The sequence below is a fragment of the Chaetura pelagica genome, unplaced genomic scaffold, assembly GCF_000747805.2.
Source record: "Chaetura pelagica isolate M959 unplaced genomic scaffold, ChaPel_1.0 scaffold90, whole genome shotgun sequence".
Taxonomy (NCBI): Eukaryota; Metazoa; Chordata; class Aves; order Apodiformes; family Apodidae; genus Chaetura; species Chaetura pelagica.
This window is the reverse complement of record NW_009953496.1, coordinates 9,063,094-9,085,145: the sequence shown is the minus strand read 5'-3', so window position 1 is coordinate 9,085,145 and position 22,052 is coordinate 9,063,094. Positions and strand designations below refer to the sequence as shown.

The following is a 22,052-nucleotide window of genomic DNA, read 5'->3' as shown; positions in this document are numbered from 1 at the left end:
GGGCCTTCCAGCCCTGGGATCGCCCCCCGCCCGGTTCCCAAGGAGCGGGCAGCCCGGGGGGTGTCCCCGGCCTGGGATGGGCCGCAGCCCGCCCCGGGGCGGCTCTGAGGGGCTGTCCGAGCGGAACAACCCCCCGTCTCTCCCACCTTTTGCACTCGGGCGGCGCTGGGGGGTTTGTCGTGTTCTGAGGTGGTTTGGTTTTTCCTCTGGTCAAGATGCTGATGCAGTGAGAAGGCGTTTCTGGTAGGATCTGTCTTGTGGGCAACTTGAAGATGCTGCTTCAAGCTTATTCGGCCCCAAGTCATTCAGTATTTAAGTAAACTTTCCACTTGTTATACATCTCGGTGCTTTGAGACCCAGGTGCTCAGGCACGCAATAAAACCCTGAGGAGACCACCATAAAACCTTCAGTTTCCTTTTATTTTTGCTGCACCACGTGGGGTGTCATTTCCATTGAGATAAATGTAACTGTCCCTTTACCTTAAATATCTGATCTTAAAAGGGCTTTGTTATTTCTAGACAGAAAAGCAGGCCCACTAAAGCATGCGATACATATTTATATCTATATACTGTGGGTTGTTCTAATGTTGTGACTTTGATATCCTTTTGCAGTGGTGCTGGCCAAGAAGTAGGGAGGTCATGCATTATCCTGGAGTTTAAAGGAAGAAAAATAATGGTAATTATTGCATTAATGTATTTGTATGCCCTCTCATTACGGGTCTTCAGATCACCAAAAGATGTAGCAGGTTAAATCCAACCTCTGCACCGAAGTTGCTAGAAGAGGCACATTTTGTAGCTTTCTGGAACAAGAAAGCATATGTGATAGTAGGGATTACAGAGGCTGTCCTGTAAAATAAAACCATATCCCAAACAGAGAACATGTATCTTAAGCACAGATTCTGAAATTTGCACATATTGGGTTTCAGTGGAATGTAAGGCTAATATTTACCTGCAGTTTTGTTAAAAAGTCACTTGTAAACACACAGGTGTTCTCTTGCCCTTTTCCAGCAGACTTCTGGGATGGTAGCTGAAATAACTTGCATACACTGGTTCTGTATGTTCATGTGTTGTTGAAGTGTGAAGGAAGGCTTGCATAGGTGGAACATTGCAGAAACTGGGATCTCTTGAGAGGTGTTTAGTCTCCCACTGGAAAAAATACTTAAGGAAATAATACTTTTTTTATATGATGCTAAGAGTTACTAGTCACTAGTAACTGTGTTTTAGACCAAAAGTATATGTTCTATTAGAAGCTTTTAACTTTCTTTAAAATTTCAGCTTGATTGTGGAATCCATCCTGGACTGGAAGGAATGGATGCTCTTCCTTACATTGATTTGATTGATCCTGCAGAGATCGATCTCCTCCTCATTAGTCAGTAAGTGGCACCTAAAAAACAAAAATACTGAGGTCATGGTCTGAGCTGTGTTTACTTGTAGGTTATTAGAAGAGTCTGAAAATAGGTGTTATATACATGGTAACAGGACGGCAAAGTTTTAGTCTTCAACTTTTTTTACATTAAGGGTGTTCTGTGGCTTTTGACATTACAACTTTCCTCTGAGCTCACTGCGATGTCCTGACTTTTTTTGTAACCTGGCCAGCTTGAACACCTTGTGGAATGAGTTTTCTACAGAAAGACTGCTGAAAAGCATTGGTTGGGGTTTTTGCTCCATTGGTTTTGAATGAAAAAGGTTCTCTGAGACTTCAGTTGTTTAAATATTGCTTAGTGGCTGAGACACAAGGAGAGACATTTGTAAATTATCGAACCAGTCATAACCATGTCTCTGTGAAATCCAAAGTTTTCATGGTATATGCTTGTTCTGCCTGTGTTTCAAAATGCTTCCTTGAGGTAGGGGAAGCTGGAAGTGTGGCCAATTTTATTCTAGTATTTCATGCTTTAATTCATCATGTTCAACATCCAAACTGGGATCACGTTTCTTAGCTTGTTTGCATCTTTGACATTTATTGTGTTCCTGGTTCCTGTAAATTTTATCCCTCCAAATTGATATGTAGGTTACACAACAGTTAATTCTTAGATTATGTGGGTAAAACCTTTGCAATTAATGGAGCGTTTCTTGTGTTACTCTTTCTGATTGCATTTCCAGTCAGTAGTGTACAGAATAGTTAACAATGAGGTTTAAAGTTCTGTGTCTGGATTTTTGTTGCTCCACGTTAATCCAGTGACATAGTGAATTGTATGCTATATTGGTGTCGTGTTAATGTGTTAATTGGATTTGTGTGTCTGTTTAGTTTCCATTTAGATCACTGTGGGGCTTTGCCATGGTTTTTGCAGAAAACAAGTTTTAAAGGAAGGACGTTTATGACACATGCCACAAAAGCTATTTACAGATGGCTTCTTTCAGACTATGTCAAAGTCAGGTAAGCTGACCTGTGGGTTGTCTCTTCAACTCCTGAACTACTTCACCTGTATATCCAATAGGAGACTTAAGATGAAGCCACTGAAGGTGGCTGGATGAGCCTGGATATTGCCACAAATAGCAACATTATAACCAGACTAGAAGTGTATGTATATTAGAAGTAACCAGTCATCTTACTACCTCATGGATAATGTGTCTTTAAAATAACTTCCTATCATTTATAATAAAAAATCATTCCTTCTTTCCTCACGTTCTTTTTGTTTGCCTTTTTTTGGAGCTCTAATAGTATCCCTTGTTTTCCCCATCTGTCTCTTTTAAGACACTCTTTTGCTGCCATACTTTTTAATGTCTGCTTTTTCTCAAGTTTTGCAGAAGTAGTGAGTTTTCATCCCCATAATATGTAAATCAATATTTAGGACAAGGTCAGATTAAATATTAAATATACAAAGAGGGCTTTGCTACTTACATGTTGTTGGTATTTTTTATCTTCTTAATTTTTTTTCCTTCTGTTACGTGCCTTGATACCTCTTTTCTATGTGACTGTAGTGATCCTGAGTGTATCTCAACTCAGGAAATTCCAGTTTGGGTCAGAAACCTGTTAAACAGTCCTCTTTTAACTTGTTGATTGTGGGCTGATGGGAAAAGTGTGGTTTAGTTTGGTTTTTAAAGGCTGTTCCAAACTAAGTACCTCTTCCCAGGGTTGGGAATCTCTTGGGGGTTTTAGACAAATACAGGGCAGATCCTGAACTGGAAAGACTATTCTAGGTCAAGGGAGATTCTCCTCCCCCTCTATTCTGCCTTGATGAGGCCACATCTGGAATATTGTGTCCAGTTCTGGCCCCCTCAGTTCAAGAAGGACAGGGAACTGCTTGGAAGAGTCCAGCGCAGAGCCACAAAGATGATTAAGGGAGTGGAACATCTCCCTTATGAAGAAAGGCTGAGGGAGCTGGGTCTCTCTAGCTTGGAGGAGACTGAGGGGTGACCTCATCAATGTTTACAAATATGTTAAGGGCGAGTGTCTGGAGGACAGAGCCAGGTTTTTTTCAGTGATGTCGAGTGATAGGACATGGGGCAGTGGGTGCAAACTGGAACATAGGACGTTCCACATAAACATGAGAAAAAAACTTCTTTCCTGTGAGAGTGACAGAGCCCTGGAACAGGCTGCCTAGAGAGGTTATGGAGTCTCCTTGGCTGGAGACATTCAAAACCCACCTGGTCACGTTCCTGTGTGATGTGCTGTAGGTGATCCTGCTCTGGCAGGGAGGTTGGACTAGATGATCTGTCGAGGTCCCTTCCAACCCCTAGGATTCTGTGATATTAGCATGGCCTTTCAAAAGAATGGTCATAGAATCATGGAATGGTTTGGGTTGGACAGGACTTTTAAAATTTATCTAGTCCAACCCCTTGCAATAAGCAAGGACATCTTCCACTAGAGCAGGTTGCTCAGAGCCCTGTCCACCCTGACCTTGAATAATTCCAGGGGTGGAGCATCTAACACCTCTCTGGACAACCACTTTCATAGTAAAAAATTTCTTCTTTATATCTAATCTACTGTCTTTTAGTTTCAAACCATTACCCTGGTCCTGTCACTATAGGTCCTATTGAAGAGTTTGTCTCCGTCTTTCTTATAGACCCATTCAGGTACTAGAAGCCACTATGAGGTCTCCCCGCAGCCTTTTCTTCTCCAGGCTGAACAACCCCAACTGCCTTGGCCTTTCCTCACAGGAGGGGTGTTCCCTCCTGATCATTTTTGTGGCCCTCTTCTGGACCTGCTCCAACAGCTTCATATTCTTGTTGTGTTGTGGACTCCAGAGCTGGACATAGTACTCCAGGTGGGATCTCACCAACACAAAGTAGAGGGGCAGAATCACCTCCCAGCCCCACTTCTTGTGATGATGCCCCAGATATGCTTGGCCTTCTGGGCTGCAAGCACACTTTGTGGCTCATGTCCAGCTTTTCATCTAGCAGTACCCCCAAGTCCTTCTCTGCAGAGGTGCTCTCAATCTCTTTGTCCCACTGCCTGTACTGATAATGAGAATTGCCCTGACCCAGTGCAGGACCTTGCACTCAGCCTTGCTGGACCTCACGAGGTTCTCGTGGGCCCACATCTCAAACTTGTCCAGGTATGTCTGGGTGGCATTCTGTCCCTCAGCCATGTCAAGTGCACCAGTCAGCTTGGTGTTGTCAGAGAATGTGGGCATTTCTTTAAATGATCCTTTAACTCTGCTTAGGTGAACTACATTAGAGTATCTACCTGCACTTGATTTCTAACACATGAGACATGGTGATACTGAATGGAAGTCTTTCAGTCAGTGGGGAAAAAAACCCAGGAGGTATTTTTCCCAACTGTTATTTAATCTAAGCTGCTGAAGTGAGCTGATATTTAGCCATTTCACTTATATCTAGTAATATATCAGCGGATGACATGCTATATACAGAGACAGACCTTGAAGAAAGCATGGACAAGATTGAGACCATCAACTTCCATGAAGTGAAAGAGGTGGCAGGAATCAAATTCTGGTGTTACCATGCAGGCCACGTTCTGGGAGCAGCCATGTTTATGATTGAAATAGCTGGTGTGAAGGTATTTTCTTTTTATTATAATGGTGAAATAATGTGTGATTTCTGATTTAGTCATTAATTATTTATAATTGTGTGTTAAGCCTCACCACTGTAACTGGAGCAGTCAAAAAGACTTGGACTCAAGTTAAGGAGGGTGGCCTTGACTTAGAACATTGTCTTCTCATTGATTAAAACTAGTAAGTGACATGAGTATTGAACCAAGTAGGAAGTTTGGATTTTATGGGAGAGGCTTGGAACCAGTGAACAGTTTTCTGTGCTGGTCTGCTCAGAAGTAGCTGATAGCTGAGGCAGTCTTGTGGAAGCTGCATTTTAGTAAAATCTATGAGCAATTGTCTGGTATTGTAATTCTCATTTACCACGTCTACCTGTTTGAGTACTTAAATGGCATTTGTCAAACTATGCAAGGTATATTCTCATAATACTAAGAGAAACACTGAAGTACCTAAAGAAATGGATTATTATTAATTTTAGGCACAGGGAGATTACATAAGTCATCATAGAATCACAGGCAGCACTGCATCAAAACCAGGTACTTGAAGCTAATCTCATTAATTGATGTTCTTAGGATAATCACCACACAAGAAAAGTTTCATACAGCCTTGAAGAGGGAAGAGGAATGGTGGTCCAGAGGCTTGCTGTCTAATAGTACTTTGTTCATGCTTTATAATGATTGAGAATTTGTGAAGTTTAAAAAAATATACAGAAACAGAACTGAAACTACAATGGTATCTTACTGGACTTTTCTGATTAAGGCATGATGGAGAAGGACATTTCCCTCTAAGCATGACTCAAACAGATTGGGTTTTAATATCCATAATTTTCTTTAATTCTCTGTGAAGCAAGTGAGGAATGTGGTTACCCATACACCAGGGTTGCTGGTTGCTGACTGTATGTTTTGTTGTTACTCACATTTTCATCAGTGGAATGATTGTTAAGTAAAAAATGCTCAGTTTTGAAGCCATCATTTTGGGCACAGAGAGCTGCATTCCACCTTACAGTGAAGACTTCATTAAAAATTAATGACAGTTACAAATTACTTGTTGGCATAGTGGGGAACATGACCATTCCATTTGGAAAATGTGGTAGATTACAGGCTATTTTTTAGTATCAGAAGATCTTGGAATAATTTTTAAAAAGTTGTTTTGTTGGTTTGTTCATTGTATTTGCATTCTGACATGTAAATATGTATTTATATACTTTTTCACTTCCACTTGAGACCTGCTCTGTTTTCTCTTATGTCAATTTTTACTCCTTAATGGTCAGTGCATGTGTGCAACAGGCTGAAAATAGCACCTTTTAAATACCAAGTGAAATTTTAAATCTTAGTAATTGTTTACCTCGTTCTGTAGAAATTAAAGTACTGCTTGAAATACCTTTACTTACTGTGGTTAAAATATATGTATTGTAGTGCTGTTGAGCTAATATTGTAAGCACTGTCCACAGCAGAAGAGTTTAGCGAAAGCACAAGTTACTGTTTTATCATAGAAGTCCTTAAAAGCATCTTTGTACGTAAAGCATCATTCCTGTCAACAGCTTTTTAAAGACTGCTGACCTGTTAGAACCAGTAATCAGAATAACTATTCTTTGTCTCCAATAGCTTTTATATACAGGTGATTTCTCAAGACAGGAAGACAGACATCTGATGGCAGCTGAGATTCCCAATATTAAACCCGATATTCTTATAATTGTAAGTTTCAACAAAAATTTTCTTTGTATTAGTAATTCAATAAATATAAGGGTATTACTTAATTAAAGTTGAATTCCATTTTGAAATGAGAAAGACAATGGAGATTGAATGGTAATAGATGATTTATGTTAAATATCCAAATGCTTGGGTGTCTAGAACATGACAACATTTCTTTTCACTTCATTAAGAAGTCTAATTTTTGTTTTATAATAGTGATATATATATATATATATAAGGATTAAGTTTCTTAAGCCTCTAGACAAAACTTTTCCAGGTGGGAGATTTATTTGGTTTCAACTTGCATTTACAAACCCCAGTTTAGCCAGATATCTTTCTTCAGTAGATCCTAACCTACTTCCAACTATGTTTGTTGAGAATTTGTCCTGGGTGGAGGTGCTCTGGGTGCTATTCCTTATTTTTCTTTTGTTTTCTGAGCAAAATGGTTTTATTCTGAATTCATGTTTGGAAAATCAGAAGCTCAGGGAAAACTTTGATGGTAACAGTTTAATCTGGAAACAAACAGTGGGATCTTTCAGAGTAACATTTAAAATTATTTCATTTATTGTGTCCCTTCTAGCTGCTTTCTGTAACTAATAATTTCATTTTAAGTGGCATCAAAATCTTGTACTTTCTTTCATTACCATATTTGAGACTGGATGTTTCTAAACAGTGGCAAACATACCGCTAGGAAGCCATGTTAATGTGATAACCCATTCATCACAGCAGTGGCAGCATTTCCAGTTAAGAAAATAAATGTGTTAAATTTGAAACCTCTTAAAAGAAGCATCAAAATTAATAGTTCTAACTATTTGGCTAACAGGATCTTCCTTTCCAAATTGCTGGGAGGGGTTTTGGAGAGGGAAGTTTGGGGGAGGATTCGATTTTTCCCCTCACTTCTCCCCCGACCCCTCTCCTTCCCCTCCCCACCATGTTAACACTGGTATGTTCTGCATTTTCTTGTTAGATTGAAAAGAGAAGATGAAGAATTAGTCTCTGTATCTGTACATTAACATTTGGTTTCTCTGTACATAGGAATCCACGTATGGGACTCATATTCATGAGAAGAGGGAAGAGCGAGAGGCAAGGTTCTGTAATACTGTTCACGACATTGTAAACAGAGGAGGTAGAGGTCTTATTCCTGTGTTTGCCCTCGGTCGAGCTCAAGAACTTCTTTTAATTTTAGGTATGTACCTTCCCAGCTCCCCTTAATAAAAGGCTTATGAACTTAAATGAGAATGTTTGCATGTACAGTCCTTCAGATACAATGTTTTTTTAATGCGTGTTTCTTCAAATGAAAAAAATTCGATAAAACAACCGAGGCAATTCCACTTCATGAGGTAGGATGGAGGAGGCCTGGCTCAAACCAGGACAAAAGGAAAGGGTAATGTCAAGGTGTTATGTGCTTCACTTTAAGGTTGCACCAGATGATCCTTGAGGTCCCCTCCAACCTGGCATGCTGGCATTCTATGACTTTTAAATCCTGTTGAATAAGGATTTCAGCAAATAGGGGCAGACTGTTATTACAGCTTGAAAGTAAGCAATCACAGCAACTTTTCTGTGTAAATTGTACTGCTAAGAAAAAGGTATATCTTGTTCCAAAGTTTTATTGTCTTTGCCCTTTAATTCACAAATCTATATGAAGAAGTCTTTATAGGAAAAGCTTAGAAGACCATAAAGGACACTCGAAGCATTTCTAAACTCCTGTTGATAATCGGAAAGCAAATTAAGCTTTCTTAAGAAGAGCAAAAATGTGGAAGAGGGAGGAATTATACATTAACATAACAAGCCACTTCACATAAAATATAGTGCTAGTTGTCACAAAGTACTTCAGATAAAATAGGTTTAAAAAAATTATTTCCAGACTTCCTTACTTTCTTTTAGCACATTGGATTTGTACTATATACATGAATTTTCAATAGTCCTTTTGTTCATGCAAATGCTAAAACAATCAAAAGATTACCAACTCAAAATTAAAATACTTATTTTTATTGGTGCTGAATCTGAAGTGTTACCTAAAATACTTGAAATTCTTGTCACTTTCCATTTCAGTTTAGCTCAACATTAAAAACTAGTTTGTTTTCAAAATGTGTTACTGGTCTATAGAAATGTTACTAAGAAATTTGAATCTAGGCATGTGGTAGTGTTAGATGTTGTAGGATTATTTACTACTTACCATAGTTTCAGGGCTTTTTATTTTATAGACAAGATAAAAACTGATAATTTAAAATCTTGTGTAGCCATTAGTTTGTAATTTGTTGGCCTCCCCTTGCTGAAGTGAGTTTCTAAAGATAAACTTGAACATACATCTAGGAAGGCTAGACATGTAATTGGATGCTTAATTAGATAGAAAATGCAATTGAGTCTCAAATGCCTACACAATTGAGCCTGCAGACTCCTGTGTTTGATTTTCTTCTTTCTGTAAATGTCTGTCAAAATACTACGTTATGGTATAGAAAATTATGATGGGTGCAGTCTTTTAATGTGACTGTAAGTCCTGCTATTAGTTATCTCTTAGTGGCTGCTTCCACCTCATGCTTGAGCTTATTAAGATACTCATGGCACTGAGCCTCTCTGACATGTTCTGAAATCTTTGTCGTAGATCAGAGCTGTTAGGTTAAAGCCATATAATTTTAAATGTACAAATACAGCCAAAAGAGCATACTGCCCTTTTACAACAGTTCTTCCCCAGTTACACAATGTAAATATGTTTTAGACTAACAGAACTGTGGGGAAGCAAAGAAGTTACATTTGTATAGCTGCAGTCAGATCTCTGTGTTTAGTAAAGGTCATGGCTACTGTCATCAGTGATAAAATAAGTTGTGGTTAGTGAAGGCTTTTTTCTTGTTTCTGTTTCAGTTAAGCTTGTAAAATAAAACAGTTGGTGGTATACAGGAAGCCAGGCTAGATAACTGGGCAATCCCTTCACATCTTGAACTCCATGGATTTGTTTTACAGAACTTTGGTACAGTGAAATCTCACCAACATATCTTATGTGCAGATGTCACTAAGTGTAATTAATATGTGACAGAGACATTTTATCTTTATTGCAGTGTTGTGATAAAACTTGTATTGTTGTAAATGTAGATTTATTGCTGTGTATACTTTATACTTTGTAGCTGAAGTTGGTGATTGATTGGAATTTGACCTGCCAAAAACATCTGAAGTTCTTGTTTTCCTGTTTGTACTAGTTGTACGTTTCTGAGAAGCATGCATTTTGGAAATAGTATGGGGTGTGTGTTGTGTGCTTCTTTGGTTGGTCCTATTTTGTTTTCATAATTTTTGCATTTTTGGCTTTTTTTAGATGAATACTGGCAGAATCATCCTGAACTCCATGATATCCCTATATACTATGCCTCCTCTTTGGCAAAGAAATGCATGGCTGTTTATCAGACATACGTTAATGCCATGAATGACAAAATCCGCAAGCAAATTAACATCAACAATCCATTTGTTTTCAAGCATATTAGCAATCTGAAGGTAAGCTTGAGATAAAGTTGTCTTACAAAAGAGAAAGTGTGATAGAAGAGTTAATATTTGCTGAATAATTTTCATGTTTACTATCCTAATAAATTGATTAAGTACAGGTTTATATCTGAGTTATCTGCTGTCTCAGTGTTTAGAGGGCTGGCTGATGAGAGCTTATGGCCCAACTTTACTTCCAGTATACATCCCTGTGTTATAGTTTGCTCCTTGTGGGCATCAGTCTGAGGAACATTCCTGTAAAGGTCACTTTTTATGAGGATGAGGTATAATCTGTGAACATAGAGCTTTACATGCACATTGTTTGAGGATACAACTAGGCTATTTTTCATTTAAGTGAGATATGATAACTGATATTGATGTTGTTTGTCCATTTAGAGTATGGATCATTTTGATGATATTGGCCCAAGTGTTGTGATGGCTTCCCCAGGTATGATGCAGAGTGGCTTATCTAGAGAGTTGTTCGAGAGCTGGTGCACAGACAAGAGAAATGGAGTGATTATAGCAGGGTACTGTGTTGAGGGAACACTCGCTAAGGTGAGTTGCTAACGCACCAAAAGTTCTTAATACAAAGTCTTATGCATGTTAAGTTTGAGAAGGGTTGCTTAGTAGCAAATGTCTGCGTTTGGATTTACTGAAAAGATTATTGTCACGTACACATAATTATGTAGCCAAAACTAATTGCTTTTGGCTAATACTAATGAAAAGTACAGAAAATTTCCATATAGCCATTTTCAGTGATGTTATGCAGGATAATCTTTTCTAGAAGCAGTTACCTTCTAATGAGAAAGAATCATTGATACTTTTCTCTGTCTTTAGACTCCTCCACAGTGTAGCTTTTTGAGAAGGGAAGCCCTAAACCTAATTTTAGAGGAGTCAGTATTAAATCTAGCTCTGGTTCTTCCATGTCAGAGATCAGACTGCCTTGCACATGTTGTGCCACTGTCTGGTTGTAGAGAATTAAATGCTTCCTTCCAAATTCCAGCAGCTAAGGGCAACCAGAGCACCTAGTTTTGCCTTTAGAGATGGAAGTCACACATTTGTTAAAATTTTTATGCCAATTTGAGAGAGGTGTATATGGAAGAGGAATGAACTCCCAGATCTGCTGGAGATGCAAAAGATGAAATGGTGTGTGTTATGCATGCTTTTTTTCATTTGTGAGTGTGTTTTTTGTGAAATTTGAAACTTTTTTTTCAGTCTTCACATCTAACCTGGCTGCCAATATTCTTTCATTGATTTTTGAAATGTAGAGCATTAGTTATATGGTGTCTGTTAGGAAGCTTTCAATCTTCTATTTAAAGTGTCCTTTTTTTCCTAGCATATCATGTCTGAACCTGAAGAGATCACAACTATGTCAGGGCAAAAACTCCCACTGAAGATGTCTGTGGATTACATTTCTTTCTCGGCTCACACAGATTATCAACAAACCAGTGAATTTATCCGGGCCCTGAAACCTCCACATGTGGTTAGTATACATGCTGCCTGCTTCTCTAGAGGAGGATTCATCAAACCAGTTCATAGTCTTGAGTCATCAAGGCAGATGCTGGTGTCCTCCAGTAGCCAGCATCCCTATGCTTTGACTAAGAAAAGGTGGAGATTTTAACTGCTTTTCATCATGTTACTGTAGCAAAGTAAAGATGAACTTGTTCTTGAGTGTCTGCATGTGGGATATCTGGGGATGACTTTTAAGAACGTGGTATCATCCATAGCCTGTTTCAGCAGTGTTTAGTGCATGTAAGGTATAATTAGGCTGGGGACACTGCTGCTGGAATAATTAACTGGAATTCGCCCCAAAATAAACAAGAAAACGTTGACTGAAAAAGAGCAGGCCAGTCTGAAATAAGGTATGTAGCAGGCAGCAAAAGATAGGCAGCACTTGTGAGGAAAAGCATGAGCAAATCACAGGGAGCAGGTGTGAAGGACCAGAACATGAAAATGGGAACTAGGATCTGAAACATGCTGAGACTGGGGCAGAATCAGTGTGCAAGCACAGATGGAAAGAAAACAAATCATAGCAGAAGAAAAGAGGCAGTGAAAACTGTGAGCTTAATAAGCATCTTCTCTGAGTTGCATGTTCATTATGTGTATTTTTATCCGTGTGCAGAAACATAAATGCTAAGCTAACTGTAACTTTCATTGTTGAGCTTAATACTTTCCTCTAGTAATGTTGCAATGTGTTTGTGTAGGAAAAATGAAATGGAATCACTATAATGCAATCTGCTTATTTGCTTGTGCTTTTCTACTAATACTCATGGCCATGAAATTTAGGCCCTTGAATAATACACAGAATTCAAAGACACACATAGAACTATATATGTTATAATTGAGCTAATGTTTTGTATGTTGTGACCTCATTAAATTACATTTTTATAAAGGTGAGAGGTCCAAGATATTAGTTTCCTTGAATAATTTGTTTACTAAACACATCTGGTTGAACAAGTAACTTTTGGTAACAGGAAGACTGTCTTTCCTGTAGATCTTAGTTCATGGTGAGCAGAATGAAATGGCCAGACTGAAGGCAGCATTGATACGGGAATATGAAGATAATGATGAAGTTCATATTGAAGTTCATAATCCTAGGAATACTGAAGCTGTCACATTAAACTTCAGAGGAGAAAAACTTGCCAAGGTATAAAATGACAATTTTCCTCTCTGTATAACAGTATTTTATTCATGGACAAAAACTATACATTTTCTTCCAAGCCTCTATTTTTCATTGGTTTCGGAATGTGTATGTTTTCCAGGGACTCAAAGTGTGTGAATGTTTTGGGTTTAGTGGTGTATTTGGGGGTTGGCTTGGTTGTTTTTTTTTCAAGGTTGTTTTTTTTCATTTCTTTTTTTTTGGCTCTTCACTATTTCAACTTTTTCTTGTGTTATATCTCAGAATATTTGTTGGTTACTCTGATTTTCCTTTATTTTCAGAGTTAATCTTACACTATGTTTGATTTTTCTGAGGAAAATACGTTTCATCTCCATGGTTAACTTTAAGCTATGAGTAATTCAGATTGCCTTGTTGCATTCTGTGTGTTTTGTGCTTTCCAGGTGATGGGATCTTTAGCAGATAAGAAGCCAGAGCAAGGACAGAGAATTTCTGGAATCCTAGTTAAAAGAAATTTTAATTATCACATCCTTTCTCCATGTGACCTTTCCAGTAAGTAGAGACATGTTAAGTAGGTCATATGCTCAGTAGATAAGTGAAACTTGCTGTATCCTTCTACTGTCATTAAAATACATAAAATAATGGGGTTATTTTCCCTGTAATTTTGTGTTTGATAAGCAATTAGTGAACATCTTTGTTTTAATTTGGCTTAGTTTTGCCTAAAGTTCTGAACTGTTGGAGTGAGAAGCAAGACATTCAGTTCTTTGTCCAGTGAAGTTAGAAAAAGTTTTCTGCTCTTCCTATAAAGGAAAAGAAGCAAAATTCCATTCCTCTTATGGTTACTTAGAACTGTATTGAATATGCATAAAACATACCAGTGAGAGCAGAAGAGCATCTTGATCAATTGTTCTGCCAGTTTCTGAAATGTCATTAGTTTTTAATGTAAAAAGCTGCAGTGCAGTGAAAATATCTATTTATTACTAAATAAATGTATCTCTTCTCAAAATAGAAGAATACTTAAATGGAGTGGTGATGTCAGAGGAGCTTGAGGGAGAGCAATTGTCCTAGTTCATTACTCACCTTTAATGGGTCTGATAAAACAACAAGCTCTTGCTGGTTTCTTGGCCACAAATACATAATTTATCTTAAAACAGACCCTTACAAACTGTCCTTTTCAACCCTCTGTCCTGAATGTATTGATCAATTTTATTAATACAAACTTTAAAAAATGCTTTCAGATTATACAGACTTGGCAATGAGCACTGTAACACAGACACAAGCCATTCCATATACCGGCCCTTTTAATCTCCTTTGTTATCAGCTACAAAAACTTACAGGTGCGTATCTGGAAAACCATGCTCAGAATTAGTAATGTTCAACTTCTAAAACAGCTTTTAGTCTTTTGAAGTCTTCTGAGTGGAAATTTCTTTGCCAGGAGCTGAAGTGCTGCAGTTCATTTCATATTTCACTACTTTCATTAGATTATACAGCTTCTGCCAGATGCAATTAATGAGTATGACACATCCTTTTCGGGGGATTCTGCTGTAGTTATACTATAAAATTATGAGTATATAGTAATTTAGAACCTAGGCTGATATTTGTCTTCTGTCATCCCCCAAAATGAGTGCCATAGCTACTCTGATGCAAAATTTATTAATCAATCTTTTCTCTCCAGGCCCAAAACGGAATGGGTAATGCCATACAAGTAATAAAAACAAAAGCTCCATCCTCCTTTATGTCAGACAGCTGATTTTGTCCCTCCCTGAGAGGCAAGAGTCTAGCCTTCTTGATCTTTTCTGAGTGAGAAGCCATTTAAATCTCCCACTAATGTGATCCCTGGTGCCTCTGCCTAGATTTCTTATAGGTTAGGGGCAACTCCTGTGCTCATTCAGTAAAAACACTCACACAAGCTAAGGGATTTTTTTCTTTAGGCTCAGATCTAATTCATAGTACAAGAAACCCATATTTGGCTGATGATCAGGTCTCATAACCTGAGTGCTACCTGGCACAGAAATGTTTGGTTTAAGCTCTAGGTTTATGTAAGCAATGGGTTATCCTTTAAGGGTAAAGAGAAACTGGTTAATTCTGCAGATGGATGCACTACATTTCTTATTTGTTTTGGTTTTGGTGTACTTACACCACTGTACTAAGCCAGTCAAATATGAGAATTCAAAACAGGTAACATGGCCAATATTACATACTAAAAAAACCCCAAACAGTCTAGAAGAAAGAAAAAAATTTTGTGAGGTAAGGCAAGAGGGCATGTGCTTCCGTTTCGTGAGCTGCTCTGAGCAGTTGTGATAATAGACAGTCCCTATTATTCTTAAAAGGACCTGTTTTCTTAGGCAGAAAAAGTTAGTCTCGCTTTCAGTGTGATTTTGTCCTTGCTAACCATTTGTTACCACTTCTTAGGTGATGTAGAAGAAATAGAAATCCAACAAAAACCAGCCCTGAAGGTTTTCAAAACAATTACCGTGATCCAGGAACCAGGCATGGTAGTTCTTGAGGTAGGCATTGGCGGTTGAGGGAGAAGTATTTTGTTCCCACTTTCTGCAAAACAGTATCATATAGATGCCATGCAGAAATAAATGTTTTAAGTAGTTTTCTGGTGGGTGACAAGTAGAATAAAAGCTAGGACAAAGTTCCCTTAGAGCTGTGATCCTGCTTTGATGCGTGTTGTTTCCTGTCACCACTGCTACTTTCCTTTTTACTGTAACTCAAGACTGTAATGGCAGATTCAGTGTCCTTTTTTTATTTGGCAAATAGTAATTAGAAATAATGTCAAATGGCATTCCCCTGCACCCCTCCTCCAAATGGTAATTAGTAACTATTTAATAAATGTGTTAAGAAGCATTCAGCAGCTTGAATTTTTCATGGAAAGTTACTGGAATATACCAGGCTAAAAGTAGTAAATAATTTAATGTAAAATGTATTGCCATTTTTTAAGCTAAAATTCAGAGAAAGGCAAATAGGAAAACGCAATGAATGTTACATTGCTTTTTATGTTGTATTATTCACTTAGCCCAAGGCTCAAATTATGAATTCTTTTTTTATCTTCCAGTGGGTGGCAAATCCTGCTAATGATATGTATGCAGACACCGTGACAACAGTGATACTGGAAGTTCAGTCAAATCCCAAAATACAGAAAGGTAGTAAGTTTAGTGTATGCTTATTTCACTGAGATATTTCTTCTTAATTTGTCTCAAGCTCACATATAATGCCTTGTAATGGACTGCAATCACACCATTTTACTTCCTCACATAAGAAACTTCTTAGGGATTAAGATTTGCTACTTAACAGAATCACAACATGGTCTTCATTATTTGTAACATATTCACTAGTTGAAACTTTCTCTTATGTGGCAGCTGGTAGCTGACTGTGGAAAATGTGACCATATGTGACTTATTTTAAATAAGTTAAATATTGCTTTAGATTTTTCTGCATAAACAATTTATGGTATCTCAAATATTTCAGTTTTTCATTTGAAAGTTACAGTTACCATTCCTGAGTGGTGTTGCTATGACTCTGCAACAGAAAGGCTGAAAGTAAAGTCAGACTAATTCCACAATTATATTTATGCAGACCCTGTAACCGAGTAATATTATTGTGTAGTGGTAGCATCATTGGATACTGGGCTTGATGTTGCTGTTCAAGAATCACACCAATGATGATATTTCTGGGTTTTGTTCCAGTGTTTTGCTTTTGAACACATCTGGAGAATATACTAAGTATTGGGTTGGCCACTGAGGATAAATGTTAGCAGCTTGGCAACACATATAGTGTAATGATAATACATTTATCAAAATAAGGGTTTGGGTTTTTTTTTTTCTGGGGCCTTAAATCACCTTTTTTGCCACTACCTGCATCATTACTTGCAATAAATGTTCTCATTTCACTTACAAAGATCTGTTTTAATTCTGCCATTCTGCACCCTTGCTCACCCAGTGAAATAAGTGGTAGTTGGGTATCCTTCTTAGGGCATTATTCATCACCAGTTTGGATGTGGTGAGGTAAGCAGAACCCAAAATTCTGTTCCTGGGGTGTTATATAAAAGTAATACCATTTGGATTTGAATTTATTTTAATTTATTTTTTTTTGCAAGAGTGCAATATGAGTAGTGATCATACTAAATTAATCCAAAGGTCACAAAAACTCAAAAGCCATGTCTGTAATGCCCAGCAGGTACGTTCTGTGCCCTTAAGTAGTGACCAGTGCCACACATGCCTTAGTGCCTATTTTTAGTTTGTGTGGAAAACAAGAGTTCTGGGGAGGAAATCTTTCTGACACGAACCAGAACACATCTCAGGTGGGTGCTTGAACCTGGAAGCCTGCAAAGCAGTCTGAGATCCCATGCTAGGTATATATTTGGACCTCCTTTTTCTTCCCTGTCTTTCTCTATATGGCTGGAAAAAAACCCTTGTACTGTTTTGTTACTTTTTTTTTTTTTTTAATTCTTAGTGTAATATCTGACTTGCCCTGATTTTTGGTAGTCCCTACTTTATCTGTACAATCAGCTAATCTCAGGTGTGGCTTCTTGCAGGATTTTTTCCCTTGTTTGGGGTAAAAAAACATTCCAAATAGTTCTTGCACTTGTCTACTTTAGAGTGTGTTCAGAGGATCACAAGTGATTGAATTTAAGTATCCTAAGTTATTCCTGCTTAGTGGAGCATGTACCCACTCTTACCTCATTTCTAATATAAAGTTGTTTTGCTTAGTACATTCAGTTACTGCATCTTGTGTCAGAGTTTGTAAATTGTTAAGAAGTGTTTGCTGGTCTCTTGCAATTACAGTTCTTCAAAGAATTTCTAAATTATACTAATTACTATTGTGTTCAGTTCTCTGAACTCTTCAGAGGATTCAGAAATCTTGAATACTTGTTTATAAAAAACCTCCTTTTAAATAAACTGTAGTTGTAGATCTGTTTGTTTTCTTCATCAGAAACAGGTAGTGATTTTCACAATTAGCTTCTCCTATAGACTTCTTACTCCTTTCATGATCAAAGATGTAAATTTTCAAAAGAAAATAACTTGTCTAAAAGTATCTCATGATGGTTTAACCAGTTATACCACATAGTGTAAAACAGTTTCATAATTTTTATTTCAAACTCAGTATCCTGAAACACATTCCAGGAGTGTCTGTGCCTATTGCTACTACTTACACTGCTGTCTAGTTACATATGCTCTGCATGCTCCATGCCTCCATGATGCAGTATTTTCCTATAACAATAGAACATGAAGGGTTTATAAAAAAATTATGAAAATGGATTATTTTCACTTTTAAGTAAAGGAAATGTGAGAAATAATAAGCACTAACAACAAAAAAGATAGCTGAGAAGTGAGAATTAGATTTGCAATGTTGTCTATTTTAAGGTGTGATTACTACAGGAAATAAGATTTCCAATGTACACACTTTGTTGACTCTTCCATCTTACTTTTTACATATTTTCTTTATAATATGTTTAAACAAATGTATCTTATACAGCTTTTAGATTGTTTATAATGAAGGTGATTTAGGAACCAGATTGTATCAATTAGCCAATTTTCCCTCCCAGCAGATGTCTATAAAAGTAAAATGACTTTTTCTTTTCAGCTGCAGTACAGAAAATTTCAAAAAAAGTAGACATGGAAGTGTATAGGAAGAGAATGGAGATCATGCTTCAGTAAGTTGGCATATATATTTCTAAAGAAAAGTGATTGCTGTTAATTGTGCAAACACAGTAATTTTAGTGTAATGCAGTTTAAAGATACAGTTACTGAAAAATACTCTGTGCAAATTTAATTCAGTCTCATTTCTGTGAAGGCCAGAAATTAAGTAATGAAAGAGGTACAGTAAAAAATGTTACCAGCATCATTAAATTTTTTAATAAAAGGCCCAGCTATTTCTTCCAGAAGTGAAGCTGGAAGAAAAATTATCCTGTGAACGCTTCTGAAAATACCATTTTCGGTCACAGTTTTAAAACTTACTCTTAAGTACGTTCTGTTATTTAGTTAGAACTCTTACCTCTTTTGAAATCAAGGGAATCCTTCCCTTCATTTATTATGAGATTTTTAATTTATTTTTTAGTAAAATACTGACTGTTATGTGACCATTCACTTTTGTAATCATTTGGGTTGGTGTTTGTTAATGATATCTAAGTTTGCTCCTTGGCCATGTGTTAGATGCAAAGATCTTTGTTTTAGGGATATGTTTGGAGAAGACTGTGTGAGTTCAAAAGATGGCTCTGTCCTGAGCGTCACGGTTGATGGAAAGACTGCCAACATTTCCCTGGACACTCGGGTATGTACAACAAAGCACTTGCTTTTGTGTGCAGTGTGTTTAGCAGAGGTGAGGATCCAGTCTAGTCTACAGTGCTGCCTGGAATACCCTGTATCCATTTGCTGAGAAAGTGTTTTGTGTATTTGGTCAGAACACCTTAAGCCTATTCACTTTTCATTAGCTTCACTGACATTCTCCTCAGTCAGTCAGCACCCAGCCTTCCTGAGAGAAGCACTGATCCAGCCTGCAAGCTGAGTTTGGTTTGTTACAGAAGCATTTGCTAGTGATGTTTATGTAACAAATGCAGTAAATTTGGAAGAAAACCCAGTATTTTTCAGCAGCTTTCCGCCTGTATAAAGATTGTAGAGATAAAAATGATCTAACCCACATAAGTGTTTTTTAATGTTCAGAAAACATACGCTCTGGTCTGAATAATTGAACAAACATCAAGTAGGAATGATACTAATAATTTCTTTTTTGTCATCTTGATGCTTTTGTAGCTAAATTTGAAAGTCTGAAATACAGAAATAAATACTTCATTAATTTACTGGCTAGATTCAGAGCTGGATGTCATGCATGTCAGAACGCTGCTTTAAGAAGCTAAGCTATCCCACCTAGTTATTTGAAGAATGTAGAACTGTAAAGAATGGTTAAAGCCCTGTCCTTTGTGTCCTTAAGCATTTTAATGTCTTGACTTTCTGTCATTATTAATAATGTATTAGAACTATATAATGTATTACCACTAGAGTAGCTCTCAGGTGCTCTCCTGAGGGACCACAACAAATGTTTTAAGAATTCTACAAACCCAGAAGAAAAGGTTGGTCCCTGCCCAAAATTTGTCAGCTATTGAAGCCAAACAAGTGAAAGTTAATTACCTTAAGAGGATAGTGAGTTAAAGTTTTGTGGTTAACACACAATGCTTGCTGTGTCATCTTTTTTCAGTCTCTTAATAAGCATATGCTACATTTCAGTGCATGCATAGTACAGAAAAATACAGGACTGATTAAAAGAGCTCTTGCAATAACAAAAAAAGTAACAGGAGTGGAAAAAATGCATACTGCTTAATCAAGAACTTAGGTTTAATTTTCATATAATATTACACTTACATATGACATTATTGTTAAAAGACTTGAATACTGACAAAAACTAACAGCAACTTAGCTGCAAGGCTGTGTTTCTTAGCAATACTTTACATACCATGTTGGGAATGGAAAGCTTGTGCCATTGTGAAACAAGTTTTACAAGAAAGGTCTGCCTTTTTTGTGTGTATGTGTATCTTCTTATAAAACTTCAACAGATCTTAAATAAAAAGTTGTTTAGTATAGATCTGACAATATGGTGGAACATGTGGATGTATTTTTTCCACGTTAACTCTTAACATAGTGTTCTTACAAGTTACCTTACAAATAGCTTTTAACTGCACTGGTAGATAATATTAAAGACATGTTTGCTCTTTCAAATGCCTTTTTTCCCCCCCAGGAAAAAAACCCTTTATGGTTGAAAGGACTTACTTGTTCAGAAGAGTAACAAGTTAATACTGAATTAGAGATGGTACAATCTCAGAGCCTAGGAAGATCAAGAATAGTAATGCTATGGAGATACTGTCCTTTCTTTTTGAGGTAGAGCAGTCAGGGGACTGGATTGACTGTTGATAAACTTGCGTGTTTGGCGTGGGCATCTTTCTCTAAGAAGACATTTTTAATTGTTTTAGTGATAAATTCATCTTTTGGGGTTTTTATTCTGATGTAAAGGTTAGCTTATGGGTGTGGGAACATCCATGTGGAGACTCCCCAGGTACAGGTGCCTGTACCTCTGTGATGAATGCAAGTGTTTTACAATTTTTACCTAATACAATGTGGGTGAACATGCCTTAAAATGAAATCTCCAAGGACTGAACCTTGAGTGGTTTTATTTCATTTTAAATTAAATGTAAGCTACAGAACATAATGCATTAGTAGTTTTAAAGCAAGTTGTTAATCTAGCATAAAACTTTTTGTTCCTCAGCAGAACGTACACAAGTCTTCTCTGAACTCCTCCACATGCTGGCAGACCATTTAAAAATATAGAATGTTCTTTTCTGTTTGCATGACTGCTTTTTCCTTTCCTCTTACGAGCATCCTTCACGTGCTGAAAAGGAATATGAAGTGCTAGTTTTTCTAACATGCTTCTTTTCTTGTTCCCAGACAGTTGACTGTGAGCCGGGAAGCGAAGATGACGAATCCCTTCGTGAAATGGTAGAACTGGCTGCACAGAGGCTTTACGACGCCCTCAGCCCAGTGCACTGACCTCTGTAGATACTTAGGACACATCAGAAAAATTGTTTAAATGTTGAATTTACTTGGACTATTTTTTAAGAGTAAATAATTATTTTTTTTTGCTTCAGTAAGACAAGTGAATCGATTCTGTGACTGTGAAACAGCTGACTTTTCAAATAATGGCTGGAAAACCTCATAGCAACTATGTTTATGCATGTATTTTTATTATGCATCATGATAACATCAGGCAGAGGGTGCATAGGTCCTTTTTGTCTTATGTGCACATACAAGAAACAAGAAAAAATTCTGAACCTACATGTAGAATCACAAAAATTAAATTGAGAGAGTTTTATATTTTTGAAGATCAATTACAGTTGGAGGATAAATCGGATGTTTTATGTTTTCAGATGCTCAGAATCAACCTTGTATGTAGTTTCATTCCTGTCAGGGAAGCAATTGCCTGCATGTTTGAAGTTGAAGGGGGCTTGAACATATCTAAAATTGAATCCATGTTTGCATACTGGGGTTAATGTGTGCAGGCATTGCTGTTAACTGGGCTAGACGAGCAAAATCAGCTTCAACCCAAGTCAGGACTGAGGACCTGTAACAGCCTTTGGAGCCAAGGGCTGCTGCGGGAAGGAAGAGGCAGCTGCGGGAAGGAAGGGGCAGCTGCGGGAAGAAGGGGCAGCTGCGGGAAGGAAGGGGCTGCTGCGGGAAGGAAGGGGCTGCTGCGGGAAGGAAGGGGCTGCTGCGGGAAGGAAGGGGCAGCTGCGGGAAGAAGGGGCTGCTGCGGGAAGGGAGGGGCTGCTGCGGGAAGGAAG

The 22,052-nt window shown here is 37.6% G+C and overlaps 1 protein-coding gene across 1 annotated transcript in view; it reads left to right on the top strand.

The window, feature by feature from the left end:
• Positions 1 to 21,346, top strand: part of CPSF3 (cleavage and polyadenylation specific factor 3, 73kDa) — a 21,993-nt gene extending 647 nt beyond the window's left edge. The window contains exons 2-18 of the mRNA XM_009999238.1: positions 519 to 675; positions 1,275 to 1,372; positions 2,245 to 2,373; positions 4,779 to 4,956; positions 6,553 to 6,642; positions 7,675 to 7,825; positions 9,944 to 10,119; positions 10,501 to 10,659; positions 11,441 to 11,587; positions 12,599 to 12,751; positions 13,165 to 13,273; positions 13,960 to 14,058; positions 15,134 to 15,228; positions 15,783 to 15,870; positions 18,311 to 18,380; positions 18,901 to 18,997; positions 21,160 to 21,346. Of these exons, the coding sequence (XP_009997540.1) occupies positions 519 to 675; positions 1,275 to 1,372; positions 2,245 to 2,373; positions 4,779 to 4,956; positions 6,553 to 6,642; positions 7,675 to 7,825; positions 9,944 to 10,119; positions 10,501 to 10,659; positions 11,441 to 11,587; positions 12,599 to 12,751; positions 13,165 to 13,273; positions 13,960 to 14,058; positions 15,134 to 15,228; positions 15,783 to 15,870; positions 18,311 to 18,380; positions 18,901 to 18,997; positions 21,160 to 21,261 (2,098 nt within the window). The 3' untranslated portion in view covers positions 21,262 to 21,346. The remainder of the gene's footprint in view (positions 1 to 518; positions 676 to 1,274; positions 1,373 to 2,244; positions 2,374 to 4,778; positions 4,957 to 6,552; positions 6,643 to 7,674; positions 7,826 to 9,943; positions 10,120 to 10,500; positions 10,660 to 11,440; positions 11,588 to 12,598; positions 12,752 to 13,164; positions 13,274 to 13,959; positions 14,059 to 15,133; positions 15,229 to 15,782; positions 15,871 to 18,310; positions 18,381 to 18,900; positions 18,998 to 21,159) is intronic.
• Positions 21,347 to 22,052: the final 706 nt, after the last annotated feature.